Source organism: Pocillopora damicornis, chromosome 7, assembly GCF_964200805.1.
Source record: "Pocillopora damicornis chromosome 7, jaPocDami1.2, whole genome shotgun sequence".
Lineage (NCBI taxonomy): Eukaryota > Metazoa > Cnidaria > Anthozoa > Scleractinia > Pocilloporidae > Pocillopora > Pocillopora damicornis.
Genome location: NC_142676.1, coordinates 8,415,897 through 8,441,488, shown reverse-complemented (window position 1 = coordinate 8,441,488; position 25,592 = coordinate 8,415,897). Strand labels below are relative to the sequence as shown.

The 25,592-nt window shown below is 36.7% G+C and overlaps 3 protein-coding genes across 7 annotated transcripts; 2 read left to right on the top strand and 1 right to left on the bottom strand.

Annotated features, from left to right (window-relative positions):
• Window positions 1–692: 692 nt before the first annotated feature.
• Window positions 693–13,887, top strand: LOC113682648 (tumor necrosis factor receptor superfamily member 16). Of its 4 annotated transcripts, none has more exons than XM_027199811.2 (6): window positions 693–852; window positions 7,885–8,196; window positions 9,345–9,606; window positions 10,485–10,679; window positions 11,057–11,155; window positions 11,464–13,887. In XM_027199811.2, the coding sequence occupies exons 1-6, from the start codon at window positions 700–702 to the stop codon at window positions 11,730–11,732; spliced, it is 1,290 nt and encodes a 429-aa protein (XP_027055612.2). In that variant the 5' UTR covers window positions 693–699; the 3' UTR covers window positions 11,733–13,887. The 4 variants fall into 4 exon arrangements, with proteins under 4 accessions (XP_027055612.2, XP_027055611.2, XP_027055614.2 ...); XM_027199810.2 differs by having other exon boundaries at window positions 11,054–11,155; XM_027199813.2 differs by lacking the exon at window positions 693–852 and adding an exon at window positions 4,328–4,667 and having other exon boundaries at window positions 11,054–11,155.
• Window positions 13,888–15,314: 1,427 nt separating this feature from the next.
• Window positions 15,315–19,155, top strand: LOC113682669 (arpin). Of its 2 annotated transcripts, none has more exons than XM_089212982.1 (6): window positions 15,315–15,514; window positions 15,640–15,721; window positions 15,848–15,983; window positions 16,382–16,645; window positions 17,374–17,531; window positions 18,401–19,155. In XM_089212982.1, exons 1-6 carry the CDS (start codon window positions 15,405–15,407, stop codon window positions 18,407–18,409), a joined length of 759 nt encoding a protein of 252 aa, XP_089069108.1. In that variant the 5' UTR covers window positions 15,315–15,404; the 3' UTR covers window positions 18,410–19,155. The 2 variants fall into 2 exon arrangements, with proteins under 2 accessions (XP_089069108.1, XP_027055639.2); XM_027199838.2 differs by having other exon boundaries at window positions 15,330–15,514; window positions 16,382–16,600.
• LOC113682670 (V-type proton ATPase subunit D) lies at window positions 19,111–25,587 on the bottom strand. Its single transcript, XM_027199839.2, has 10 exons — window positions 25,447–25,587; window positions 25,242–25,359; window positions 25,070–25,149; window positions 23,816–23,883; window positions 22,989–23,033; window positions 22,576–22,679; window positions 22,079–22,145; window positions 21,883–21,961; window positions 21,419–21,498; window positions 19,111–20,852 (listed from the first exon to the last, which is right to left on the bottom strand). The coding sequence occupies exons 1-10, from the start codon at window positions 25,491–25,493 to the stop codon at window positions 20,797–20,799; spliced, it is 744 nt and encodes a 247-aa protein (XP_027055640.1). The 5' UTR covers window positions 25,494–25,587; the 3' UTR covers window positions 19,111–20,796.
• Between the last annotated feature and the right edge of the window lie 5 nt (window positions 25,588–25,592).

The window sequence follows — 25,592 nt, the reverse complement described above, 5'->3', positions numbered from 1 at the left end:
TTTTGTGGGAAGTAAACTTGAAGTATATATACACTTTTACAATTAGAGCTAAAGCTTATGACGTCAGATGATTTCCGAAACCCGCTCGTCAATTGTGGAAAGTAATCGGGCGAATATAACAGTATAATAAGAACTGATCAAAGGATTGGGAGGGCGTTTCAATCTCGCGCGCCTGTAAAGAGGCCATCACGCGCTTATCACTCTCTACCAGTTAAATTATTTCCGCATATGGCACTTAGAGTATCTTGTCGATCCATTTGATTACCTTGGCCCCACTTTCTGTGACGGTGATCTTGTACCTTCAAAACCTTGGTGGTCACTAAACATAAACAGTTCTTCATTATTTTTTTTCAACCGATCTTGGAAGAAGAATAATTTTGTTCTTTTTTTTCTTTCAAAAGAGTCTGCCTGAATGTAGGTCTTATCATGGGCCTCTGGTCGATGACATCTGCTCCATTCTCGAATAAAACCACTTTTGATTTTTCCTTTCCCTATCATTTCAGTCACAAATTAATTCAAATAATTCTCTGGATCTAAAACAATACGTTGCTATCATTCTTTGAGGTGTTTACTCTCTTAAAAAAGAGTTAATACAATTAATAAGTTTCTTTTCCAAATCCCTCTAATGTACGAGACTTTCAAGAATGTCGCGGGAACCCATGGGAATCAAGGCATGACAAAAATAAACAGTGACGTCACATGGAAGGGAAAAAACCCGAACACACTCACGTGGGGTCGACCTTCAAAAGATTGCCGAGCTTAGCATTTTCGCGGATCGAGGAGGGACCAAAGATGGTAGCGCGCTCTCTAGCGCTTCTGGCGACTATTTTCGGGAGCTCTTTGCTGATTACGGTAGGTCCTTCATCTTTTTTAAGTTGTTTTCTACAAAACATAGCAATTTCTTCGTATCATATTGGCTTCGAGGCGTCCGCACTATGAAATCTAGAATGGTTTTGATTACCTTGCTTATTTCATCGTCTTGGCGTTGGACGACCGAGTCGCTTTCGAAACGTTTCAGGGCCATTAGCGTTCAGATTAGTTCTATGAATGACAAAAAAAATTATGTTTTCACGGGGTTGTTTGATGCGAATAATCATAGGATATTTTTGAAAGCAGTTGTGATAAAATCTCCCTTTGGTTGCTATTTATGCTCGTGACAACACACAGTTCCAATACAAATGGAAATTGACACGATTCACATCTCACTCTAGCTTTTCACGAGGGATTTATTCTTCATTCTTGCGCTATTGTCGTTTCAGCTGTGGGTTCTACACCTATTCCTTTCGCTGAGAAGTTTTCGTGTCTTCAGAGAGCGCACAAGCACATGCTTTTAACAAAGTATCACGTATCATATGTTCTGGAGACCACCATGTGAATGCGAAAATCGAATACAGCTGCTATCGTCAGGCGACTAGCCGTCTTGAACTCGATATTTGTGCTAAATTAGGATATAATTCCTAGTTCTCTTTCGTGTTGAGTAGATTCGTTGTTTATTTTGAAAGATATGTTTTGATTTGGGTTTTGCAATAATTAACTTTCAACGCGGTTCTATCAATGTACAACTAATTGCTGTGTGGTTTGAAAGCAACTGCGAGATACAAATATCCGACTTGTTTGGACTGCAAAACATAACAGCGACTAAAACACTCGGGCAAAGCAACCCAATACTCGTTACTCGAAAGCAGAAAAGGAAAAGGCGTTTGACAACGCTTCATTTGGGGCCTTTGCCCTGCGGACAAAATTTCAACAAATCGCTTTACTTCGCTTGATTCACATTAGCTAGCATTACGCCGTCTTAAATGTTGGCGGCACTTTTGGCTTCGCTAGAGTTTCTTAATCCATTTCAAGTGTGTTTTCTTTTTCTCGCATCTTTTCGGCAAATTAAACATCTAAAATGATGGTAAGTAGCATTCTTTGTCGGCTCGTGTTAGCCGGCCTGTATGCTCGGGCGACTTGTAAACTGACCCTCCTCCCTGCATCTGTTCAAACTTGCCTCACGAAAACAATACGCAATAAATAGAGACCACAATTAAATTTAAGATTCTTTTCATTGCTGCACTTTGCGGTGTCAGTCGAGTGAAAATTGCACAAAGCAGAGCATTGAGCGTGTCGTGTTTACCTTTTTTTTTCTTTTACGAAGATATAGCTTGCTGTGAGTCTCGTGTATTGCGGGGCGCCAGTCGTAAGTCTAATGTTGGCAAATATGTTGTAAAACAAAACATCATGCGTTCAATGCCCGTGGCAAAATGAGCTAAATTGCAGACCGCAATTATTTTGACTGTGAAAATCGCGATGGGAGAGCTACTAAAGATCGAAAGGTCTAATCGACCCTTATTTACAACAAAACAGCACCAGCATAGTTGAAATAATTCACCTGTAAGGCGTACTTGTGGAATGGTGCCTTAGAGTTATTCATTTTCGTCGGCGAAAACAGCTCTTTGAAATGGACAAAAATATTTGCAAAAGCCAAGGTGGCTTAAGTCCTCGGGGGATAATTTCGTCGAGGAAAACAACTCTTTCGTTTTTGCAAGATGCTCCCATGTTGTCAAGTGGTGAAGTGGCAAAACAAACTAAATCGCGTCGTAATCTAGTAATTCATTACTTCAGTAAAGACGCATCGTTGTCGATATGGATTAAATACAAGATGTCGAGGAAATTCCATCGCGGATGTATTAAAATTCCAAACTGTTTCCTTTCGCCGGAAATATCGCTCAGTCTTACGGATCTATCGTTCTATCGCAATCTAGGAAACGATGTGTACTTTCAAATTTACAGATTTTTTTAAAACCAATTTTCCACTCAAAATTGTTTAATGCGCTTTCTCATTAAAAAGCCCTGCATACAATATAGATAAAAGCTTCATTGGGTTGCGTGTTTGACGGGTCTGATTTCAGGACCGGAAACCGTTCGATTTGTTTTACACAGCTGGAACTCTATTTCCCATCGGAACGGCATTTTGGTTAAATACTCTTCTCCCGCACAGTTTTTCGTCGCCTGTTTTACCACTTCACAGAGCTCTTTGTTGTACGTGTAAAACGACGCATACAGCGCTTTCAAGTGTAATATTGTTTAGCTCACATGAACAAATCACGTACTATACACATTTCCTTTCTTGCTTAACGCTTTGTCGGACACAAATACCAGAAAATAAACACTTTATAGGGGAGGTAATGCTTACTGTTGTAAAACAAAACAGGAAAACGGAGAAAATTAGCATGATGTTTTAACTACTTGAACGCGAATTCATACCAAAGCAATATAAAGCAAACAGATTGAATAATATGTCGTGATCTGCTAGACAAAGCTAGCGCCATAGTGTTTCGCGCGGTCTACAGCGCTGCGATTAGAATGCTTTCTGTTTCTAATAAACGAACTTCTTTGAAGATTATTTAGTGGATAGTGCACTTGATTTTTTTCGGTCCAGATGCCATGTTTCTCACTTAAAAATATTTCAAGTAAGATTTTGCAATGATACATGCTTGCGTGACCTATTTCTGGCAGTCCCTTATCTGAACAAGGGTCACATTTTATCTTAAATAGCTCATAGGTTTTAATTATTGCTCGTAGCCAAAGAAAATATTTTACCTTTGGCACTTTCCTTGAGATTTATGAATTAATATAAGTTCTGTTTTCTACGAAGAGGTCTGATGGCAACTGAGGGGTATTAACTCGAGAACAGAAGACAAATTATGTTCACTTACAATAATTGAATTCTACTGAAATTTATTGCACGTGACTTAAATGTGAACTCAAGGCGACATGTTCTATAGCCGAATTTTTACATATTCGTTTTTCCTATAATGATGCGTTATTGTTCTTGTAGCAAATGTTATGTTAAAAGTATGGATCGTCTTGAATCTTTGAGAACAGAAGTTTTCATTCTCAATAATAAAATATATCCATATTTAAGTTAGTAAAGGGCGTCACTCGTGCATGAATCGCTCCTCAGTAAGGAAAAGGCGTTTCTGTATTGCCTTTTGGTGCATTTTTTCAAACCTTCGTGGGTAGAATCGGAAATTTAGATGGTAAACATTTGAATTGTTGCGACTAAATGTCTCTTTCTGTAATTGAATGTCGCTTAATATAAATTACATAGAAAATGGACTTCGTCCCTCGAATATTTGTTATCTTTTAAGCTAATTGTTTGATGCGTTTGTCTACACATGTGTGGAAAAATGGCTTGTCATTTCGGCTTGAGACATTTTCGGTGGAAAGGAAAAGAAATGAAACTTTTTTCATTGAGAGCTAAATTTGCTCCTAATTGTGTATTTGGTACGTGAATATGGGAAATTGTTCCTGCTTTACATAATGCTATTTTTAACACACACTCTTGGCGGAAAATGATGCGATAAAAATGGAGCATAGATTTAAAGAAAGTTAAAACCTTTTTTATAGCACAATTCTATCAGTGGTCTTTTCAAATATGCCTGAGCACGACATTGAAAGTCAAGACGCATTTTAAGTAAATGATTGGCAGTGCTGGAACAATAGCCCCATATTACGCCCGGCGAACTTGACATTAACTCATGCATTGCCTAGCAGGAAAGTTGCGTTTCTTCTGCAACGTCGTTAAAAAGCCCAAAATGGGTTTTGGAAGCTTTGAGTATCTTTGGTGCGTAGTTTTATTATCACAGGGAATGCCGTTTTCACGTTTTCACAGCGTACAGGTTGGAGATCGTTTTTTATATTTGTTTGTGTTTATTATGATGTCGACAGAAGACATCGTTTGTAGTAAACATATTTACTTTCAATCGACTGATAAAATGTTTATCCGTGCGCGATATGTCGGGCTTTCTGCAGAATTGCATTTTTGCAAGCGAAATTTAGAATTATTCCTACAGGAATTTAGTTCGCAATCGCGGTGACCAACGAGAAAATTTGGTCAGTATTACTAATATTGTGTGTATGGTCAAATTGCATAAGTCATACGCCTACACATGTTCTTTTTAAAAAAATATCAAGTGTGAGCGAGGGAGAAATCTGAACTGAAAATTTAAGGTTAAGCTCAGCTTATCAGATGCGTTTTAGTTAAATGTTTCTCCTTATGAGGTAATCTGCGAAGAACTTCTTTCAAACTCCGAATTTCCGTGGTACATAACTTGCTTCGCGAAATTTGGTTATTTCGACGCAGGCGCCAAAGCAGCCATGATATGTTTGTTCAAGTTATTAATGCGAGTGGTTTTGAATGAATCCGCACGTTAACAAGGTGTTGGTGAATTTTCATCGTAAACAGAAGATATTGTTTGCGTTTGTAGATAATTTAAGATTACGAAACCACTCTTGTTAAGGAAATCGCCAAGGAAACATTTTTTCAGTTTAAAGGTAAAGTTTGTGGCTTGGTGTTACTTCACCATGCTCATCCTGCGGGAAATTGGCATTTCAAGTGGAGATTTATGTTATCACTGTACAAGGCGATAAACCATTCTGTCCTCTCACTTTGTTGCAGTTCATATTTGAAATGTAGAAGTATTTTGTGCTTAAAGGAGGTGCACCCGTTCGAATCCAGCGCTTGATAAACATTTCGTGACCAGCCAAAATCTTTTTGCCAAGTCAGCGCCTTTTCGACGACGGAAATGTCATTGTCTAACATTTGAATTTGTGGCGTTATTTTTACAATGGAAAGCGAAATCAACTTTTTTATTCCACTGATATGTTAATTATTTTACTGGTTGTCTATTTCACATGTTAAAACGGTTGAGAGGACCTTTTTTCGTACCTTTTTCCGCCAAACATTAGAATGTAAACCGACTTAAGTGTTGGCGGAAACCACATAAAGCCAAGCTCGATTAATTGGCTTTTCGTGCTAGCTCACGCTATGTTAGGGCTCATTTCAGCTGGGAGGATTTTAACTGGGTTCTGTTTTGTGGACTTCCGTTGAAACTTCGTCTTAATTTAAGTATAAATCACCCTTTTTGGACGGTTAATTTTGCTCTTTCGTAGACCGTGAAGTGGTTAGTTTGTTTGCCGTCTGATATTATTCGCGTGTGTTATTTACCGAGATGTCTGTGTAAATTACCCGTGCATGAAGTCAAGCACGCAACGCTGTAAAGGGCAATTTACCTTTCACTTCGGTGTGAAATATTTTATTAGAACTTTTTTTACCTCCTAGGTCGAAGAGTATATGTCATATGAACCCTGTAAACAAAATTAGAAAACATAACTGAGCGGTCAAATGAAAAGTTGCTTTGAACCCCCAAGACGTGACCCTGTGCAGTGTTTTTCTGACTTCAATTAAGATGTTTTCAGTATCATGACAATTACATGGAAATTAGAGGGGTTTCAAAAGAAAAGCACCATTTTTTGCCTTTTAGTTGTAAAGTTTTACTAAATTTTTCATTGAAATCTGACGTGAGAAGCGGCGTTCAGGGTTCATTATTTGCGATTAATGTGGGCTTGCTTGGAGTGGTGCTTCACAGCGGTAAACATGAGGGATGTAAACGGCGAGTTCTTTTAGATGTTGTCTGAAGATTGATTATGACGCGAAGATAAAAAAAATTTCCTTGTTCCTCCTGCAAAGAAGAAAAATTCAAAAAAACACAGAACAAAACAAAAACAAACACAAACGAATAGAGACCCAAAGAAAGAAACAAAAAAAAAACATAAAAACAAAAAACGGGCAGTATGGTGCAGCTTCCTTGACAAATGAGTGATTTCACCTTACAATATTAAATACATTATCATGTAAAAACGTGAAGAAGAGGAAGAAAAATTTACTGTTTCCCTAAAATTTTTAATTCACAATAAAAAGGCTTCTATCATTTTCTCCTGACCTTAAATTTTGATTGAACAATGACACTTTTAGCAGAAATAAATGTCGAACGTGCGTTAACAACGTGACGAGACTTAGGGCCTCTTCATATGAGCCCGGTTGACCGGGCTAGCCCGGTTACCGAGATCTCGCCTCACTCCTATTTCCTTTGTAAAAATTTCGATGTGTTCAGAGAAGGCGGGCCAGCCCGGTTACCGAGATCTCGGTTGTAGAAACCGAGATCTCGGTAACCGGGATGAAATATTTTCCCATATGAACACTCCAGCCCGGTTACCGGGATGAAAATTTTTCAACTACGCATGTTCAAACTCGTTCCCAGGGCCTCAGTCCACGTTTCGCGCCCTTTTCGACTCTTTTTCATCCCGGTAACCGGGCTGAAATTTCCCATATGAACAGACGACAAAATTCGTCCCGGTAACCGGGCCAGCCCGGTTACCGGGCTCATATGAAGAGGCCCTTAGTACGAACGCTAAGCAATGGACAAAGTAATCGCATTATAAGCGTAGCAAGTCAAAACATAATTTGGAATAATCCTTAATTTTTACTGTCTTTACTTATTTCTGCCAAATTTTCGGTTAGTGTCAAAGACTGTTTTGACATGGGGCCCCCTTTGTATTTGCCCATGATCCGGATTTGCATGCATCGCGGAACTTAGTCACATCGCCAAAGTTCTATATCCCAGTTTTCCACGGTTTGGTGTTGTCGCGAATTACATGACAGCCGGTGTTGTGAGAGGGGAAAGTTAAGACGCATTGTCTTGTATGTCTTGCTTAGGTGGCTCTCGCAAATTGAACTGAAACTCAACAATACCGGGCTCAAAAGCTGGCCTGAGCAAGTTTTCCTCCTCCCCTTAACGAAACGGAAAATGTGTTTGAGTAGGGAGGGGTTGTGGGGATTTTGATGTCAAAGGGGGCCTGTTGGTCATAAAAACGGCTTGGTCGCTTGTATTTATTGTCAAATTTTCACTATCGAATTAAATTAAAAATAGCTTTATGAGGATTCCTTTTTATCAATACTGTCATGATAAACCAACTTACAAGGACTGGAACAGCAAAACCTCAAAAAAAAAAAAAAAAAAAAAGAAAGAAAGAACTGATTTCACTTTCTCTTCGCAGACAATCGCCGTGGGATGCGGTCCAGGAACCTTTCTTAATTCAACTGCTTTGGTTTGTCAGAAGTGTCCAAATGGTACATTTTCGGCTCACGAAAATGCACGAATGTGTTCGACGTGTAAAAGGTGTATGGGTAGGAACAACGTGATGGTCAAAGCATGTACCCCTACCTCGGACACGAAGTGTGAGTGCCTGCCTGGTCACTACTTTAACGGATTTCTGATTTGTCTCAAGTGCCAGCCATGTAAACGAGGATATGGATTTGTGAAAAATTGCACAGCAACGACGAACACAGTTTGTGAACGGTGTGAGAGGGTAAGTCCTAAAATACTCTGATCTACCTGTAACTTCTTCCTAAATGACCGATGCTACCATATTTTCATCTTGAATAACGAAACTTTTGAGTTTTTCAAGTTTTTTCAAGTGCAATCGTTGGCAATCATCCCTATTCATAGCCATCCTTGTTTCGTTTTGGTTTAACCCTTTACACTACTGGATCAGTGCGTATATTCTCCACACTGTTCTCTCTCAACTTCCTATGATAGCGAGAAAGAGAATTTGTTTAACGGTCAATAGCTTCTTCAGTTCACGATCATTTTTTTATTCTCTCGACCCTAATGTTTAATTCAGCTGTGATGCTGTGAGGAGAAATTAGCTGCCAATCAGTCCCAGGTGTTAAAGGCTTAATCTTACCTCTTTGATGTTTTTTCATCCTAGGAAATGATTATTTAAAGCTTATATTCCAATTAAAAGAAAAATTTTATTACGCTAACCTGATTACTACCCAGACGATAGCGCGTCTTTAATCAAGTGTCAAAAATAATTAGTTATCGCTTAGGTTTTGCTCTACTTCACACAATGATTGGTTCAAAAACTTAACCAATCATTTTCAAAACAGAAACTAATGACGTCTTATTCAACCGCATTTTTCTGCCTGTTATTAGTTTGAGCTCTTTATGGCACTTAAGGGCGTTTTCCTTCGCTCTAATATATTAGCCGGCGCGATTCCTTTAGTTTTTGGCTTTGAGACACTCGATGAAAAAAAACACTCTACCGATACGAAGAATAAGACGGCATTAGAATTAGACGACCAAAATATGCGGACGACGAATATATTTAATGACACGTGTCTCAAAAGCAGTACGTCAAAGTAGATTCGAGAACCATGAAACAGACAAACGTCCGATACAGATGACCTCAGTGATCAGTGAAACGCGATACTAGAAATGATCAATATCAAATAAATACGGCCATTGAGGTTTCATACGGAGCCCTTTGCTAATTTCTCCTCCAAATATCGATACCTTATTCAGTAACATTGACGAGAAAAGACAAAGTTTTTGTTAAGAGAATTCCCCATAGATGAAATTCAAAATTATTTTTATTCATCATACAAAGATACTAACAGCCCTATTTTACTGATTTCAAATCAAGTTTGTGAATTGTCTTTTCTTTCTTATCAGGGAAAAACATTCTCAGTTGGCAAGGGCTTTGATGCTTGTAAACCATGTAGCAAATGTCAGAAGGGAGAGGTTGTTAAAGAAACCTGCATACGAAGAAGAGACACAAAGTGCACACCGGAAAAAGATTTTAATAATTCGAAACAGAAACCTTTTTTACCTGTACCCACCAAATCAAAGCCACGAACTAATGGTGATACACGGATAGCGAAGGAAGAGCCGTCAAAATCTTCATCAGGATCTGAATCTTTTTCAACTCTTTCCAGTAAGTCTCTCTTTATCAATTTTTTTTGGATATAGGTTGCTTTAAAAAATTATAGATAATCGCTTAGGTGCATAATTTTTAATAAAATGAATACCACTCAAAAATTTTGATCAGATTCCTCCACTGGAAAGAAGAACACCCACGAAATGAACCCAGCTCGCAAAGTGCGTCTTCGTAGCTTAGTTGACATGTAGTAGCCCCCAACTCCCAACTAGTATCTGGGAGGAGGCATGGGTTTGAATCCCGTCGAAGCCTGAATTTCTTTCAGGCTTTTTTTGTGTGATTGCTTAAATTGCAGTTCACCTGTGAGGTGCAGTGCTTTAACCCTTTAACTCTCAGATCAAATTTGTAATTCTTCTCACTGTCAACCATACAATTCTTATGATGTTAGTTCAGAGAATTTAGTATTGGATCAACTAATTATCCCCAAATTAATATTTTTCTTTATTCTCATCACTTATCTGGATGATATTGTATTGATATTGTGAGGAGAAATTCTGTCTTGATCACTCATGGGAGTTACTTAAGGAAAAAAATTTATCATCAGTGGTCGAGAATGCGATTTTACCGCCAAAATATAAGAAAGTTTTAGAGATTATCAATGAAATGTGTGACATTTTAAAATGGAATGATGAAAAGGCACACCGTAAGGTATAGGCAATCCCTAAATTGTAGTGAAAATTTCTGAAAGGTAGTCCTTGTGACTGTGTGCCCTCTGGCTAAGGACAACCTCGTCACTGGGGTCCCCTCCCTTCCCTTTCTCCTCCCCCTCCCCCCTGAAACGTTTCAGTGGGTGGGTACACAAGAGAGACTCTGGGAAGAAGGTGCGGTTCAGGCAACTTGGACGCCATCCTCACGTCTTTCTAATTCTCTTTCAGCGATTATATCGTCTACGACGGCTGTAACGGGGAAGCAGAAAGAATATGAATCTTTGGAAGAGGAAGAAACTAACTATCAGGCTGTCTTGTACTCTCTGGTCGCATTGCTGGTTGTACTTATGATTGTTGGGGCCATTGTTGTCCTGCGCAGGAGGCGGAATAACAGAAAACGGACAAAGAACAGGGGCAAGTCGGGTATGATTAACTTTTCTTGCTGTTTAACGATGTTTAAGGTATAGATCGGTAACCCGCTGCGCTAAGCCACGAGCAGTTCCTACTTTTCGGCGAAGTCCGTCGTGTAAGTAAAAAAAAAAAATTTATAAAAAAGATCATTGGAAAATTATTGATGTTAGCGCAGCGCGCGGAACTCTGTGAGTGAGTCACACAACTAGTTTTCCGAAAGTTCCAGTTAAGCTTTTTTACTTGCGTTACATAATTTGCCTAATTAGAGAGACTGCTCGTAGTCTAGGCTGCGTAGAGAAGTGCACTGAAGGTCGCAATTGTTTATTCAACGTTTTGGTAAAGTGAAAGAGTCGTGTCATCAAGGTTATATATGCGTTTTATCTCAGTAGATTCTTGCGAGGAACCGAGTACGAGATCAAACTCAATCGAAGTCGTAGGAGCTGTAGAAAATCCTTACACCTCTTTACCCTGTATTGGAGGACGACAAGGTTTGTGGCATCGTTTGTTTTTATTCGTTGTTGCTTTTTTTATACAGCTTTGTTTTTAATCATTCGTATTTATTTTGCGGATGTAAGCCTTTCTTCACGTAACTCTAAGATCGTCCCCTTCTACTTCTCCTCCAACCAGAGGGCGTGAGAGCTTATTTTATTCAATCTTGAGCCACAAAGAAATTTTTCATGTGGGATTTTGTGGTAAAAGGAGACATTTTTATGCCTTCATGAGAATTGCCTTTCTTTGTCGATTTGCAATTCACTATCTTGATTGTAATACCACTTTCATTTCTTTGTCAATTCAGGTGATAAATTGCTACGAGAAGCTCCTTACACCCTAATTACGGATCTATCGCAATATTTAAATCCCGGAGACAGATGGAAACAGTTGGGGGGACGACTCAAATTCAACAGCACCCAGATCAATAATTTTGCTCTGGAGAGGAGAACAGCAACTGAGGCTATGCTTGTGGAATGGGGCCAGAGAGACACTTCCACTGTTGCAGCGCTCAGAGACATTTTCAGGGCCATGAAATGGTCGAAAGAAGCGAAAATCACCGCAATGTATGTGTAGCAATTTTTTCCGTGACCAAAGTTGCTAATTTGTTCGTAAATATTGTAAGTAAGATTCTAGTGTAAGTACTGCAGCCATCTTTGAGCTGAAGTATGACATTTTCTCGGAGAAACTTAATATCTAGCGTCAATTTGCCACGAATCTAGTTTGAAGAATCCTGTGGTAGTGAAATAATTTATAAAATTTTAAGCCGGAAATCTACAGCCCAATCTCGAAGACGTGGGTGCTCTTACATCGAAGTCCTTCGTTCTGTAGTTTTGAGAGGGGTTATGCTATACTAGTGAATTTTTAGGTTATTAGGTTGACAAATTTAGTGTGTTTTAAGACTATTTAATTCATAAAATGAGGTCAAACCGCGTTTATGACCCTTTCAATCATTTAGAATTATTTTGACGAGATTCTCTTAAAATGATGTTAAGAAATGTTTACGATGGCTAATTTTTTCGGTTTGGTATTTTAAAGTGTTATCATTCCATTAATTTATTATCGTGGAATATTAGATCCAACGATCCTATGGGGAGAGAAATAGAGAGGTGGGGCGTTCGTGAGTGAAAGAGGAAAAAGTGAAAATAACTGGATTTTAAAAACCAGTGAACCATTACAAAATTGACCTTTTATTCGTCAAGAGGTGCTTATCAACTGAACACGCTTTTGGCGATATAGAGAAATGAATTTGGTATTTTATGCCATTTAGTAGTCACGTAGTTGACGGAATTAATGTGCAATGTTAAATATAACGCAATGAAACACTTTCGCTTTATTTTGCTAAAAGTAAAGTTTTCAACATTTTAAGTGCGTTTGTTCTGAATTTAGTGAAATTGAATCAAACCACAAAATGTCTTTTTGTTTTGATGATTTACGCAAATATTTGTCGCCGAGTAAGAGACACGCTGCGATTTTCTTTCAGGCCGCAGATCGATACTATTTCTGAAAGAAACTCTGTGTAATTTTTAATTTTTTTTTTAATTTTGGCGTCTTCAGTCAATAATCCGCACTTTTTTTTTTGAAGAATTATTTGGAAATTTTCACAATAATTTATGAATCGTACAAAACGTAGAAACCATATGGGGTTTCTCATAGAGTGTATATTTTTGTATACAGCTGTTAACGGAATCATTTGTTTGAAAATATATTTTTTAACGCAAAAATTAAGATGAATATTTTCTTACTTTGCTGAGAGATAAGCTAAACTTAGTTTGAAAATAATTTTGTACTCTCGAGTAAAAATTTAAAATAACTGAGCACAAATTTATAATCGCTCGAGTTCATAGGCAATATTTTGACAATTGCATCTTGGCATTGTTTTGTATTGAATGAAATGGTATTTAATTTATGGACAATTTCATACAACAATTAAAAGATAATTATTCTAATGCTTGACGGCCTTAAAGTACGTGATCATATTAAGGAATTTGACATAAGATCGAAGCTTTTTATTTAATTCTTTTTGAATGAAAGAGACATTTTGATGTTTGGTAAAGGCAAGTTTGGTAAGTCGGGGAGTTGTTTTTATTCAACATCAGACAAACCTCGCGTACTTTAGGACCCGAAACAATTGAAAATAATGTTTCTTATTGATTGACAGGTTATATATGTTGCTACTAATTTTAGGAAGGATCAGTTAATGAAGACATTATGATCTTTAGTTAAATCCCGCAAATGGGATGAAGAGTATGTGTAATCTTATCGTTATTAATGGTCGACGACTTACTAAGGGATATTCCTGGATGAAGTTTAAACAATTTGTTTTGTCAAAGATACTCAGTAAAGAAATGGATGCTGTGGTCAAGCTTGTTGTGCCAGTAAACTGTTGGCCTAAATATGCATGTGTCAAATTATTATTAAATAAGTACTGGCTATGTAGCGAAAAAACTGCACTTTTTTTAGCCAATAGTAAAGCTGAGATACGGGTAATCATACTGAACTATTAAAATTATTAATTTTGGGAATGCGCTTCCTTCATGCTCCAAGTTTATTACTTTCAGTACATATGAGTTAGGACAAGGGATCGTATTTAAGGGGGGGAGAGAGATCCTATTTAATGTATAATTTATTCTTCTGTCTCGTTATTATTTTAAGCTTCTTCTTGAAAGGAATGTATAATTAATTTTGTGACCTGTTTGTAATAAATTGAGAAATTGGCTTTATTGATGAACATCTCGCAGTCAAGCTTCTCTATTTGCTATCTAAAAATACGCTTTTTGACGGCGTGTGTGGTTTGGGGCTTCGTAAGTTCCTTATACCCCATTCACACCAGCAAAACATGTTTTGTTAAACTGGTTTTCATTGAATGAAAATTATAAACAGAGAACTGAAAAACTTGATTTTCCATTGGATTCAAGTACTTGCTAACTTGCATTTCCAATGTGCTACATTCAAGTCAAAAATATTCGGCTAAATAGTTTCTATGAAGAAAAAAAAATTAAACTGTGTTTAACAAAACAACTTTTAAACATGTTTAAGCTTTGGTGTGAATGGGGCATTAGTCTACATAAAGAGGAGAGCTGTTTCTCCTTCAGGAGACAGAGAAATCGCACTCGAACTCATGTTATTACTTGATAAAAGTTTGCATGAAAAAACATCTTAGAAAATGAAGACAGACGACATATTGGCAGCGCGCGCGCTATTTATAAATTTGAAAAATTTACTAGTGTTTATTACACTAAATTGCACTCGCAATCATGTTTGTATCTTTAAATAATTTACATGAAAAACAGCACAGATAGTCCAAGACCGACGAAATTTTGGCAGCGCACGCGCGCTTTTTGTAATTTGCATTCGTGTTACAACTTTGTACTCGTGTTACACGAGAGTGCACTCCTTTATTACAGGAACAACAGTGATAACAGATCGTAGAAGTTACGCTTGTTCCGCAAACTGACAGTGCCTCGTGCACTGTAGTCTCTTCATTCCAATGCCGATATCGAGCATTTCTGTATCTACTTGACCTCCCGCGGTTGACCATTGGTTGCCAGAAGTCTAAAAACATTTTCGCAGCCGAGTGCGTGACAAGTGCGTGACAAGTGCGTGACTGACCACATTTTGACGTCAACTGTGATTTATCACTCTGAATAGACGCCCAGCAACATATGGTCTTCTTGCTAAATATCTACGGTATAAAAAAGATAAAAAAAAAAAAAAAGGTTTCGGTGGTGACGTCATCTGATAGATCTCATGTAAAAACCAATCAAAATTTGTGTTTGATTAAAAGTTTTTAATTTTTAAATTTTTTTAAAGTTTTTATTTACTGAGTTGATAATTTAAATTGGCCATTAATTAATGGCCTTCGTAACGAGTTTCTACCAAGGCTGACATCTCGAACGTAAGCCCTTCGTCGTTCGCTCTGGCGATGGGCTCTAAAAATCACCCTAATTATAAACTCTTTCCAGTGGCCAATTTACGTCATCAGCTCAGTTCATATAGCCAAATTATCTTGATATACTTCCCCAGTGATGCATTACAGTTTCTTGGGAAACTTACCCCCCTGATTAAAGTTTGTTGACCATGTTGATTCCTACACCATACCGGTGTTTTCCCTTTGCGTGACCTTCGTGGAGGGTCTGGCGTGACGGACGTCAAATGAACATTTTTCCAGGCTCTCGTGAGGAAGTTGAACGCCTGTGGAAAATTGACCTTGAAATTTATATTGCATTAGAAATTTCCGACATTAGAATGACTCGTGCACATATGCTCTACAACAACAGACCGTTGGAATCGATTCCTGTTACTCCAATTAGATGGGAAAAACGTTGGGAACCGGAAGAGTTATTTCGCTGGCAAAGGTTTGTTTGATTTAAAGATTGCAACATTCTACCAACTCAGCGACATATAATGCATAGCATGGCACTCTTTCAGTGGTTGTTTGGATTTACTCATAATAACTTTCCCTTCTATCTCTCTGTAAAAGGACTGGCGGCATTATAGTAGAGGGTAAAGTATATGGCCGACTAAGATTTACCGTATCAGATCCCTTCTCGGGTTCTCAGAAGGTATTTTCTATTTAATCACCGTATCGTTTTGTTAATGTTTAATTTTGATTTCTGCTTCAGCCATTGGTTACCAATAATGCAATCGATATATTTTCACAATGAACTAACTTTTTATTTGCGATATAGTGGCGCTATGTAGTACTACATATAGAGATCTCAAAAGCCCTGAAGAGGAAGTTTGATTCCCTCACCGGGAAGGAAATTGACCCTAACTATGGAAAGGACAAGAAAGTTAGCACTGGTTATCTAATGTCTTCTTACAGTAAGTTTTTTTTTACTTTTAGTAGAACTGTTTTGTTTATTGTAGCTACACAGTTAGAGGTTTGTACAGTTGTTTGTCTCTTCATCCAAAGACACTATCGATAATTTTTGTATTGCGATCAGGAATGATTCTATGGTATGCATTATGGCACATAAGAATTGGTTCATGCTCACTGTGTGTATATTGAGGTATGGATGCACTTGGGAGGTTTGGATAACACAAGAGAAGTGTAAGAGTTGATTGAGGCATAACCTAAAACTTCCCTTGAGTGCTCTCCAGACTTCTTGAAAAGCTGGTTAACCTGCAGTTGTTTTCATCAGAAATTAGTCCACAGTCTTCCCTCCTTACTTTGATTCTAAAACACTTTATTTTTCTAAATTTGAGAATTTTTTTTCCAGAGACATCTGCATCCACAGATTCTGATAAAATTGATGCAGCTGAGACAAAAAGAATGATAACAGTGACAGAGTTGACCAGACTGACAGAAAACAAACTTCCAGAGACTGGAAATGTGATCAGTCAAGCATTCTGGTGTGCAGAGGAAGACATTGAGAAAATGGAACTACTTCAAGGGGATCCCATCAGATTAAAGACTAAAGGAGAAGGTCCATTCATCGGTAATCTCACTATTTTACATTATTTGCAGAATGGATTATGTTTGGGCTTGTCTTTTTGACTATTGTTGCTCCCACAACAATAAATCACTCGCTGGTCTGCAAGTTACACTTGTCTTCACGAAAAAAGATTTATTTTTCAACACAAACTTGCCAAATAACTTCTCCACACTCACCTAATCTGGGTGCATGTGGCCCACAGCAACATACATGGCTGTCAGTCAAAACCCAAACAAAGTATTAACACGATAAATGTAACATATGTAAAGCAAATTACAGTACAAAGTCATGAAACACTAGAAGCAAGAGGCACACTACTGTCATGTTTTTAATAAACCTGAAGTTGCCTAATAATTTTATTCTCAAGACTTAATCCAGTTTCTCAGTTCATCATAAAGCTCTCAATGAACTCCCCACTTTTGTATCTGCTGTTTTGCACAATTTGGGCAAAGGATCGTCTAATGCTTTAAAATTTAGATCACTGTCATTTTGTATGTATTCAGTGCAACCAAACTGAAGATCACTTAAGAATTTAAGACAACTGAAAAAAAGTTGTATATAGTGACCTTGAAGTTCACAATCAGAAATTAGATCCACAAATACTTTAGAAATGGTATAAAGCTTATCCTTAGCAATGTCCCCTTTTTTTTTGCTTTTTTTTTTCTTTCAGCATTGTGACACCAAGTCTTTTATAACCAAACCAAATTGGTTTACAATATGACAATGTTACTTATGACAGAAATGAAAGTATTCTCAATTCTCCTTCCTCGTGACAGAGTTTATAGTCAAACTCGACAATGCAGGTAGCGCAACAGCTGCAAATTACACTGGAGGTGAAGGAGCAGGCAGCTCCTGGACAGACAAGGTGATGTCTTTCAAAGGACAGCAAGATGTTCCACAAGATGAAGGAGATGGTGCTGAGGATGATGAGTGGGTGAGTATCAGATTGGAAGTTAAGGTTGGAGCCCTAGCTACTTCATTATGGTGTGTGTCTTCAGGGAAGACAGGTGTACTAATCGGGATTGCTGATCAATCTGAAAGAGCGGATTAAAAATGAAAGGGTTACCTGGTGTGAACTAGTCTCCCTTTCAGAAGGAGTGATCTTAACCCAAGCAGCTTTAATGATTGAGAATCTTGGGATGATCAAACTTAACCCTTTAACTCCCAGAAGTGATTACCATGTAACTTCTCTCTGTAATATCCATACATAATCCAGCAAACAGGTAGTGAGAATACTTAACTTTATCAGGTACAAGATATTACCTTGATTGAACACCAAATTCTTGTAACCAATTTACAACAAAATGTGTAGCAGCTAGAGGGGAGAATTAGCCATCAGATCTTGGGAGTTAGAGGGTTAAAGGCAGCAGTAGTGGGTCATGTGGCATGTAGGTACCCCAATTCCCCCCTCCTTCTTCCTCCCCTAAAAAGGATTGGGGCTAATGACTGGACTTTTGTCATCCTTGGAAGTCATCATCAGAGTCAAAGTTGTCAGAGTCAAATGGTGCACAACTTGTTTGTGAAATACTTATCAGTTAGTTTTGGCAGTTTTATTCTTTGTAAGATTCAAGAACAGCTGTCCCTAGTAGTTATTGGTCAGTGGATAGTTCTGAACTTAAGGTTAAAAAAGTGTGGCAGATCTCATTGGTTTGTTGATGATATCCTTTTTTGCTGTTATTATTATTTACTTTTTATGTTATTAAACCACTCCCTTTACTTGTACTTGTCAGTAAAGTCGTGAAAAAGACAAAAGCATGAAATATACAATTAAACATTTTGTGTCTTATACATTTCATCTTTCAGGATGACTGAGTATTACTGAGATGGATCAATGCTACATTGTAAGTCATGTTAGCCATGATAGGTTACTACAGTTATTGCAGGTACTGTCAGCTACCTGCTTTTTTTTGCATCAGATGAAGATATCACAGAGATGAGGTACTTCAAGAAAACCATGGTGCAAATTTGTTTAAAGGGTTGTGATGGTTGGATGAAACACCAAGAAATTAAACACTAAACTACTATTTAAACCCATTGGATCGGATCTAAACCTAAACTTTTCTTGAAATCCTTCTGAATGGCTATGGAACTCGAGAGAACCATGAAAACACTCTGCTACTGAATTATACAGCACTTTACAATAACTACTTATTACAGATGAAGCTATTTTGGCAAAGAATGTCACTGGGTCGCATATGTTACACAACAACAAGAAAAATTATTATGTAAGTGTCATTGTTCTATTTTTTTACAAGTTCTTGATCACCTTCCTCACAGTCCTTTTTGCAATCAGTCTTTTAAACACATGAAGATGAAACTAGATGTATTTTGAATTCATTGGCTGTATTTTACAGATTTCTGATTACACTTTTTTTTGTCATTGGATTTCTTACATTTAACCCTTAGAATGGTTAAGAAACAATGTAATAAGTACATTGTATTACTAACATGACAGGAAAATGGAATAATTGAAATCCTATGAAATGGGTTTGTAATGACTGAAACAGAACAAGTGATATTGTGTTACATTTAATTCAATAAACACAGTGAGAAAAATACACTTAGTCTAGTTCTCTGACTCATTCTTGTAGAGATAATTCTTACTTGGATATTGATGTATTGAAGTTATTAGTTATGCCTCTATCAATTTGAAGGGTATTTTTTTTAAAATTAGTATTACTAACTCAGGTGATAAAGTAAATTGGCCCTTGTAAAGAGTTACAGAGCTGATGTTTTCAGGGTTAGCTGAACATTTGCCCTGCACTCTAATGCTTGAAACTTCTGCTCTGTAATTTGTTATGGTGGCCAGTTTATGATATCAACGCAGTTGATAATACTATATTACCCTGTTATACTCTCCCACAGACAACACCACAGTTTCTTTAGAAACTTACCCCCTTTATCAGTTAGAAGCTTCAATGTCCTCCTTCCAAAGGCATTAAAATTGGTTTATTCAAATTCCCTTCCACAGGGCAAAAACTGTGTTCAAATGCCTAGCACCTTTACTTCTGGGCTATTCACTCACTAAAGTGAACTATGTACCTTAAACACTCTCATATTCTGCTGGAAAGACTTGACACTTCATACTCAAATCCCCACCTGCCCCTGTAATTTGCCAGGGTGGGGGGGGGGGGGGAGTTTTTAAGCTTTGAACTTAATAGTGTATTCCAGTAATATTAAAGCAATTCTCCTGCTCAAATCTTTAGACAGTTGACTTGGCTATTAATTTCAACAAGACTGTCACTTCCTTACACTGACAAGAACTTTTAAAGGATGGAGCTGAAAGGAAACTTCCACTGTTGTTAAGTTGTAAAATATCAAAACAAAAAGAAAGAAGAGAAAAAGACTTGGTCTTCAAAATCAAATTGAAATTTTCTGGGGAGTGAAGAATAAAAAAGCATTTGGGGTCAGAAGAAATTGAAAGAGATGTTAGAAATTTGTTAAGGTGAATTTTGTGTGCAAGGCCATTTTGAATCGTGCAACATTGTCTTTGATTTTCTTAGGAAACCAATCAGGAAAAAAGGGAACTTTGTCTACAGCTTGAAAGTATGGTGACAACCTAAATAATGACCAAGTACAGTAGAACCTGCTTATTTGAACACCCAAGGGGAACAAAAATGGTTCTAGTTAAAGGGGTTTCCAGTAAGGTGATAGTACATAACTAAAATCAGATCTTGTTTGAGTTAACAGGAGGGGGATGAGTTAACCACATTGCAGTTACAGTAGTGGGATTCTACTATGCAATCCAAAATGGTGCCTATTAAAAAATTAAATTATTTTGACATTGAAACATTTTTTTTTAATTACATATCATATATTTCAACTTAAAAGAGAATGGTACATTGTTCATACTCAGTTGTTCTCAGTAAGATACAGGGTTAAACCACTCCACTTTTTTTTAGACATATTCAACTTGATGTAGTTGCAGATAGAGAGGCACATATAATCCTACATGTTTGCCTTCAAACTATAAATTTGTATTCACACCATAGTTACACAACCTTGTAAAATTATATTACATGTAGTTACCTCTTCAAAGATTCATGCAATCATAAAAATGAAGGATGATTTCCCTTCCACTCATCTGTTCAGTGTACATATAGGTACAACTTACAAAAATCTTGTAATAATTAACTTGTAATTCATCACAGCTGCAATAAAATTCAGGTTCTTAGGCACTGTGAATCATTTCATAGACACTACTTAAAAAGAAGGTCTTCATCCTCTGCATCGTCAAGTAGATTTGCTGTTTGATCTGCCACAAATTTTTTAAAAGAAAAAAAAATTGTATGACACATTGTAGAGGTTCAAATATAGTTCATGCACATAGTAAGGTTCACTTGTTCTTTCTTTTCAGTTAACAGATTGTAAAATGATCCTCGTGAAGGACTAGGAGTATGTCCTCCAGGTATCAGAGAAATTGTTGTGGATTTTGCTTATAGATAAGTATACAATTCTTCTGTCAGTGACTACTATCATTTGATCCTGTTGTGTTGTCCCCCCAGTGAGATTAGTTCCGAGAAGGATATTTGTTGAGAGTCTTGACTGATGTTTTGAAAACCCTAACAGAGTTGAATAAAGAGCAATATTGTTGGTCCAATGTTATAGGTTTGGTTTGTTTAATCTAATTGGTCAGTTTTGCTGTCATGTTACTGGCTGTAAGACTCAAGTAGTGTAGGTTGGTCATGATTGGCCAGTTCTGATCTGTCAGTAATGTTAGTTTGTTGTGTAAATTTTGTAAATGAGCTGTTTGTATGGTGCCTGTAGCACCAAAAGGCACTTTGCATGAGGTGTTTTGAGAATTGTTGTAAATGTTCTCACCATTAGTTATTCCTTTAGCTTTCTTTAATGCTTCTGCCTTTTGTTTATTAATCTTCTTCTTTTCCTGAATTTTCTTAAGCCTATACAAAGTACAAGCATGTGAATTTTATTGAACATAACAGTTCAAGTGAGATATTTCACTGGAGAACAAAGCTACTGACAGCTTAACACATATTATGAATATTTGGAACCAACCTGTACCTCTAATAAACAACAGTAAAATAAATTACACATTCAATTTAAAATACTTAAAAAATTGATAGGCTGAAATAGAACCTTCTATCACATGCTCTTCATTGACAGAACCAAAGTAAAGACCCAATCCATATAAAACTGTCTCAGTCTTGGCAAAATGCTCCTCAAAATTTCCCATACAGTCGCCAACTAACGAATTTCTCATAGACGCAAAGTGGCTTTCATTATCTTTGTTGCTTTGGTTAGAGAAACCATTTGCAAGTATATACCTGTAAAATTCTTCTCTCTCTCTTTCATCCAATTCCCCTATGATGTAGGTTATTGTTGCTTCAATTTTGGGAATGATAACTGAAAAAGATTAGATATTAAGTTAAGACTTTTACCAGACAAAAAAAAACATCATTCAAAGAGGTTTGAAAAAAGGAAATGCCGAGGATCTTAATGGAGAGAAAATTAAATTCTTACCATACTCAATAGCATTCACTCTTCTGTTTGTGATTTTGATTGCTTCATCTAGAGTAATGAAAGCAGTCTGAAAAAAAGAAATACATTGGGTTACTTTGGACATCTGACATAATTTACTCATTATTTTGCTTTGTATTGGGTTCAGGGCGTCTTGTACTTTCTTTTTTAACACTAATCCATACACAAAGCTGGAACTCTTTCTTCAATGGAGTGGTAACTTGCTCAAATGTAACAGCACTTTCACAAATGCATTAGCTGTTACATGACTTGTACATTTTCCCAAAAAAGTCTATATCAATCTAAATTCAACTATAAGAGTGTCCAGTTCTGAGAGATAATTCTGGAGAACTGATAAGGAAAAGTCAGGAAAAATAGTGACTTCCATAAGGAAAATCACCTTTGATTATCTATTAATATTAATACTACATTACAAAGGAATAACCAAAAAGAGACAAAATAACATTGATTTGAGAACATTCTTAAAGAGAGGTATTCACCTGTAAAGAAGCCAGCTCAACAAGTAGTTTAACAGCTTTTGCATAGACTTCCTGGCATTTTGAAACTTGTTGACCACCACGTGATAAGCCAGTCAACTCATAACCTGTGAGGAGAGATGCAGGAATATTTTTCAAGATGACAATACTACACACCACTGTGGGTTGAGAACTATGCAAGTCATAAAAGGCAGCATGCTGTTACAGTAGTTCTGTCACTGATTAAAATTTATATTGAATTTCACTTATTACGGGTATATTAAAAAAGGCATCTGACCAAAATACTTATTAGTGAGCCACAAAAATGCATTAGGTACATCATATTCCACATTTTAAGAGAGAAATCAGCAATAAAAAGGGCCTACAGACATGACTGGAGAGTTCTACAATGTAGATTTCAGTAGAGATTAACTTACTATTGGCGCCATCTGCATAAGTTTCAAAGATTGGTAACTGGACACCTAAATTTAAAGATAAAAAACAAAGTTACTAACACTAATAATAAAAGTTAACAATAGTTGGGACATGACCAGTGTATATCTCAAAGTTAGGACATTAATTTAAAATAATTATGTGAATTTAATATGAATTATGCAATTTATTTCACAACAATTGGCAGTAATGTTGCAATCCAATTGGCCAATTTGCCATTGTTGACAAGACTACAGACAACAGTGACAATCTTGGTCATGCAATAATGAAAGTGTTTTATTTGACTTCAATATTGTGGTAAAAAAACAAATAAACATTTGTTGTGGACTCACTTGGCTGTGCCTCATGAGTCCACAACATTTTGACCATTGTGATGACAAATATCATTGTTGACAAATGAATAAAGACCACACTAAACCACTGAAAATTTGTTAAATTTTTCTTTTCCCTATTTAGGAATTGTGGTGGCAATTTAACAAGAGCAAAGGAAAAATACAAATTGCATTTAAATTACCCATTTTCATTTTCAGAAGAAAATGTATGTTAAATGTATCCCTTATACCCTCACATCAGTAAGGATATTCTCCATTTACTTCCTGATGTGATCATTTCCTTTGTTTGAATTATTCAGCAATATTGCTGTAAGGAGAAATTAGATGTTGGTCACACTAAGGGTTTAAAGGAGTAAAACAAGAGAAAAACATGAACCACAGCAGATTAGCTGAGAGGTTCAGGTAAGGTTTCATGAGAAAACTCGAGTGAGCTTTTAAGTAATGCTGTTGAAAAACATAATTGTGATTGAAAACTTTACCTGCAACATTGTCTTTTCTGAGGCGAATCTTAGTTTGGGCCTTGTCAACATTCTCCAAAACTACATAGCTGAAATGGTAAGATGGCATTTAAAAACATGGATCACAGACTATAAAAGGGTACAAGAAAATTTTCATTCTTTAAAAAAAAAAAAAAAAAAAGACACAAAATGAGTCTATATGCAGACTGAGTTCCAATACAAGCATTACATGGGATTTTAGGATAAAAGAAAAAGAGAAATAAGCTCAAATTCACTTCAATCAATGACAAAATTATTAAGTCTGCAAAGTGAAAGTAGCTATGCTTACAAGACATAGCATTGAATTTTGCACAAGATTCTAGGCACATGGAAAGGAGATGTCATAAGGAAATGATAAATCCTTGCTCTTACGATTAAATTATAAACAAATTAGTTTGGTAAGTTAACTGAAGGACTTCCATATAACCCCAAACTACTCCAAATCAAAGCTGTAGTCCCAGAGGTAATCTACTGTTTTCCCAATTTTTAAATATTTTATTTCATTCAAGTACAGTGTGTATAATAAAGTACAAGGTTTAAAGGAAATCTTATCCACTGATTAATGATATCACAACAAATAATACTACCTAGGTAGTGGATAAGTCATTTAATTCTTGTCAATTGTTTCCTGCACAATGTATTGGTTATAAAGGGAGAAGCTAACTAAGAAGTCATCTCTGAGCATTAAAATTAATTCCAATCAATTAGCCCTATAACTCCCAAGATCTCTTTCATAATTCCCCATACTGTCTGCTGAAGGATTCTCATTACATTAGTTTAGACAATTTGGTATTGGATCAAGTAGTAATCCCATAATTAATACTTTCACACTCTCATCACTTTTCTGCATGATATTGTATATATATAATAGGGAGAAATTCTTGGTCACTCGTGGTTGTTAACTCTTTAACTCCCAAGATCTAATTAGTAATTCTCCTTACTGTCTGCCATAGAGTTCTTATGATGTTAGTTGCAAGAATTTGGTATTAGATCAACTAATAATCCCCTTATCAATATTTTTCTTTATTCTCATCACTTGTCTGCTTGATACCGTATTGATGTTGTAAGAAGAAATTCTGTCTTGGTCAAACATGGGAGTTAAAGGGTTAAAGGGTTAAGGCGAAATAGCAACTGAATCACATGATCAAGGTACAGTCGACTATCAAAAAAGCCTGAATTCATTACGTAACGAAGTTCTAACCCTGCTAAGAATTAAGGCACATTAGAAATTGTTACCTGAAATCCCCAGCAGCAAAATTTGCCTCGGCCAAAGAGAAAGTAGCCTCTCGCATTACATCACCCATCAAAGTTTTGGTCTATGGTAAAACAGGGAAGCGTCATAAGCGTCATAAAAATATTGTTCCAAACAGCATTCTCAAACATCTCAATTATCGCTTTAAATAGTTACCTCTATGATCATTTTAAGAATTTTTCTGAAACGCATCGTCAAAGCGTCGGATTTCTTTTTTAGAAGACTGTGTCCTTTCTGAGCTCCTTTCAGTCGAGCTTTCATCAAGGTTAGGGCCCTAAAGAAATAACGAAACAAACATCTTCTCTCTACTAATTCTTTAACAAAAAAGACTGTGAAATGTAATTTCGATTGTTCTTCTTACATTCTTGAGGGGAAAATGTTCAGCCTATCCTTTCCTCCTCCTGACATCTTGAAAAAAATTAGGACAATTTTGACTCTCGATCGCAAAATTTCACCCTCCTGAGAAGCTCACCTTTAAAGAAACTTTGTTGTGTAAGTAGGCACAAA

What these genes read in the sequence shown, in the direction of transcription:
- LOC113682669 (XM_089212982.1), top strand. Translation starts at nt 15,405, where the DNA reads ATGACTCGTGCACATATGCTCTACAACAACAGACCGTTGGAATCGATT. An exon ending in GAGTTATTTCGCTGGCAAAG is followed by an intron (nt 15,515 to 15,639) that starts GTTTGTTTGATT and finishes TCTCTGTAAAAG; the next exon opens with GACTGGCGGCATTATAGTAG. An exon ending in GCAGAATGGATTATGTTTGG is followed by an intron (nt 16,646 to 17,373) that starts GCTTGTCTTTTT and finishes TCCTCGTGACAG; the next exon opens with AGTTTATAGTCAAACTCGAC.
- LOC113682648 (XM_027199810.2), top strand. Translation starts at nt 700, where the DNA reads ATGGAAGGGAAAAAACCCGAACACACTCACGTGGGGTCGACCTTCAAA. An exon ending in GGAGCTCTTTGCTGATTACG is followed by an intron (nt 853 to 7,884) that starts GTAGGTCCTTCA and finishes TTCTCTTCGCAG; the next exon opens with ACAATCGCCGTGGGATGCGG. An exon ending in AAAGAACAGGGGCAAGTCGG is followed by an intron (nt 10,680 to 11,053) that starts GTATGATTAACT and finishes GTTTTATCTCAG; the next exon opens with TAGATTCTTGCGAGGAACCG.
- LOC113682670 (XM_027199839.2), bottom strand. Translation starts at nt 25,493, where the DNA reads ATGTCAGGAGGAGGAAAGGATAGGCTGAACATTTTCCCCTCAAGAAT. An exon ending in AGTGAATGCTATTGAGTATG is followed by an intron (nt 21,962 to 22,078) that starts GTAAGAATTTAA and finishes AATCTTTTTCAG; the next exon opens with TTATCATTCCCAAAATTGAA. An exon ending in AGCTAAAGGAATAACTAATG is followed by an intron (nt 20,853 to 21,418) that starts GTGAGAACATTT and finishes AATTTGTGGCAG; the next exon opens with ATCAAACAGCAAATCTACTT.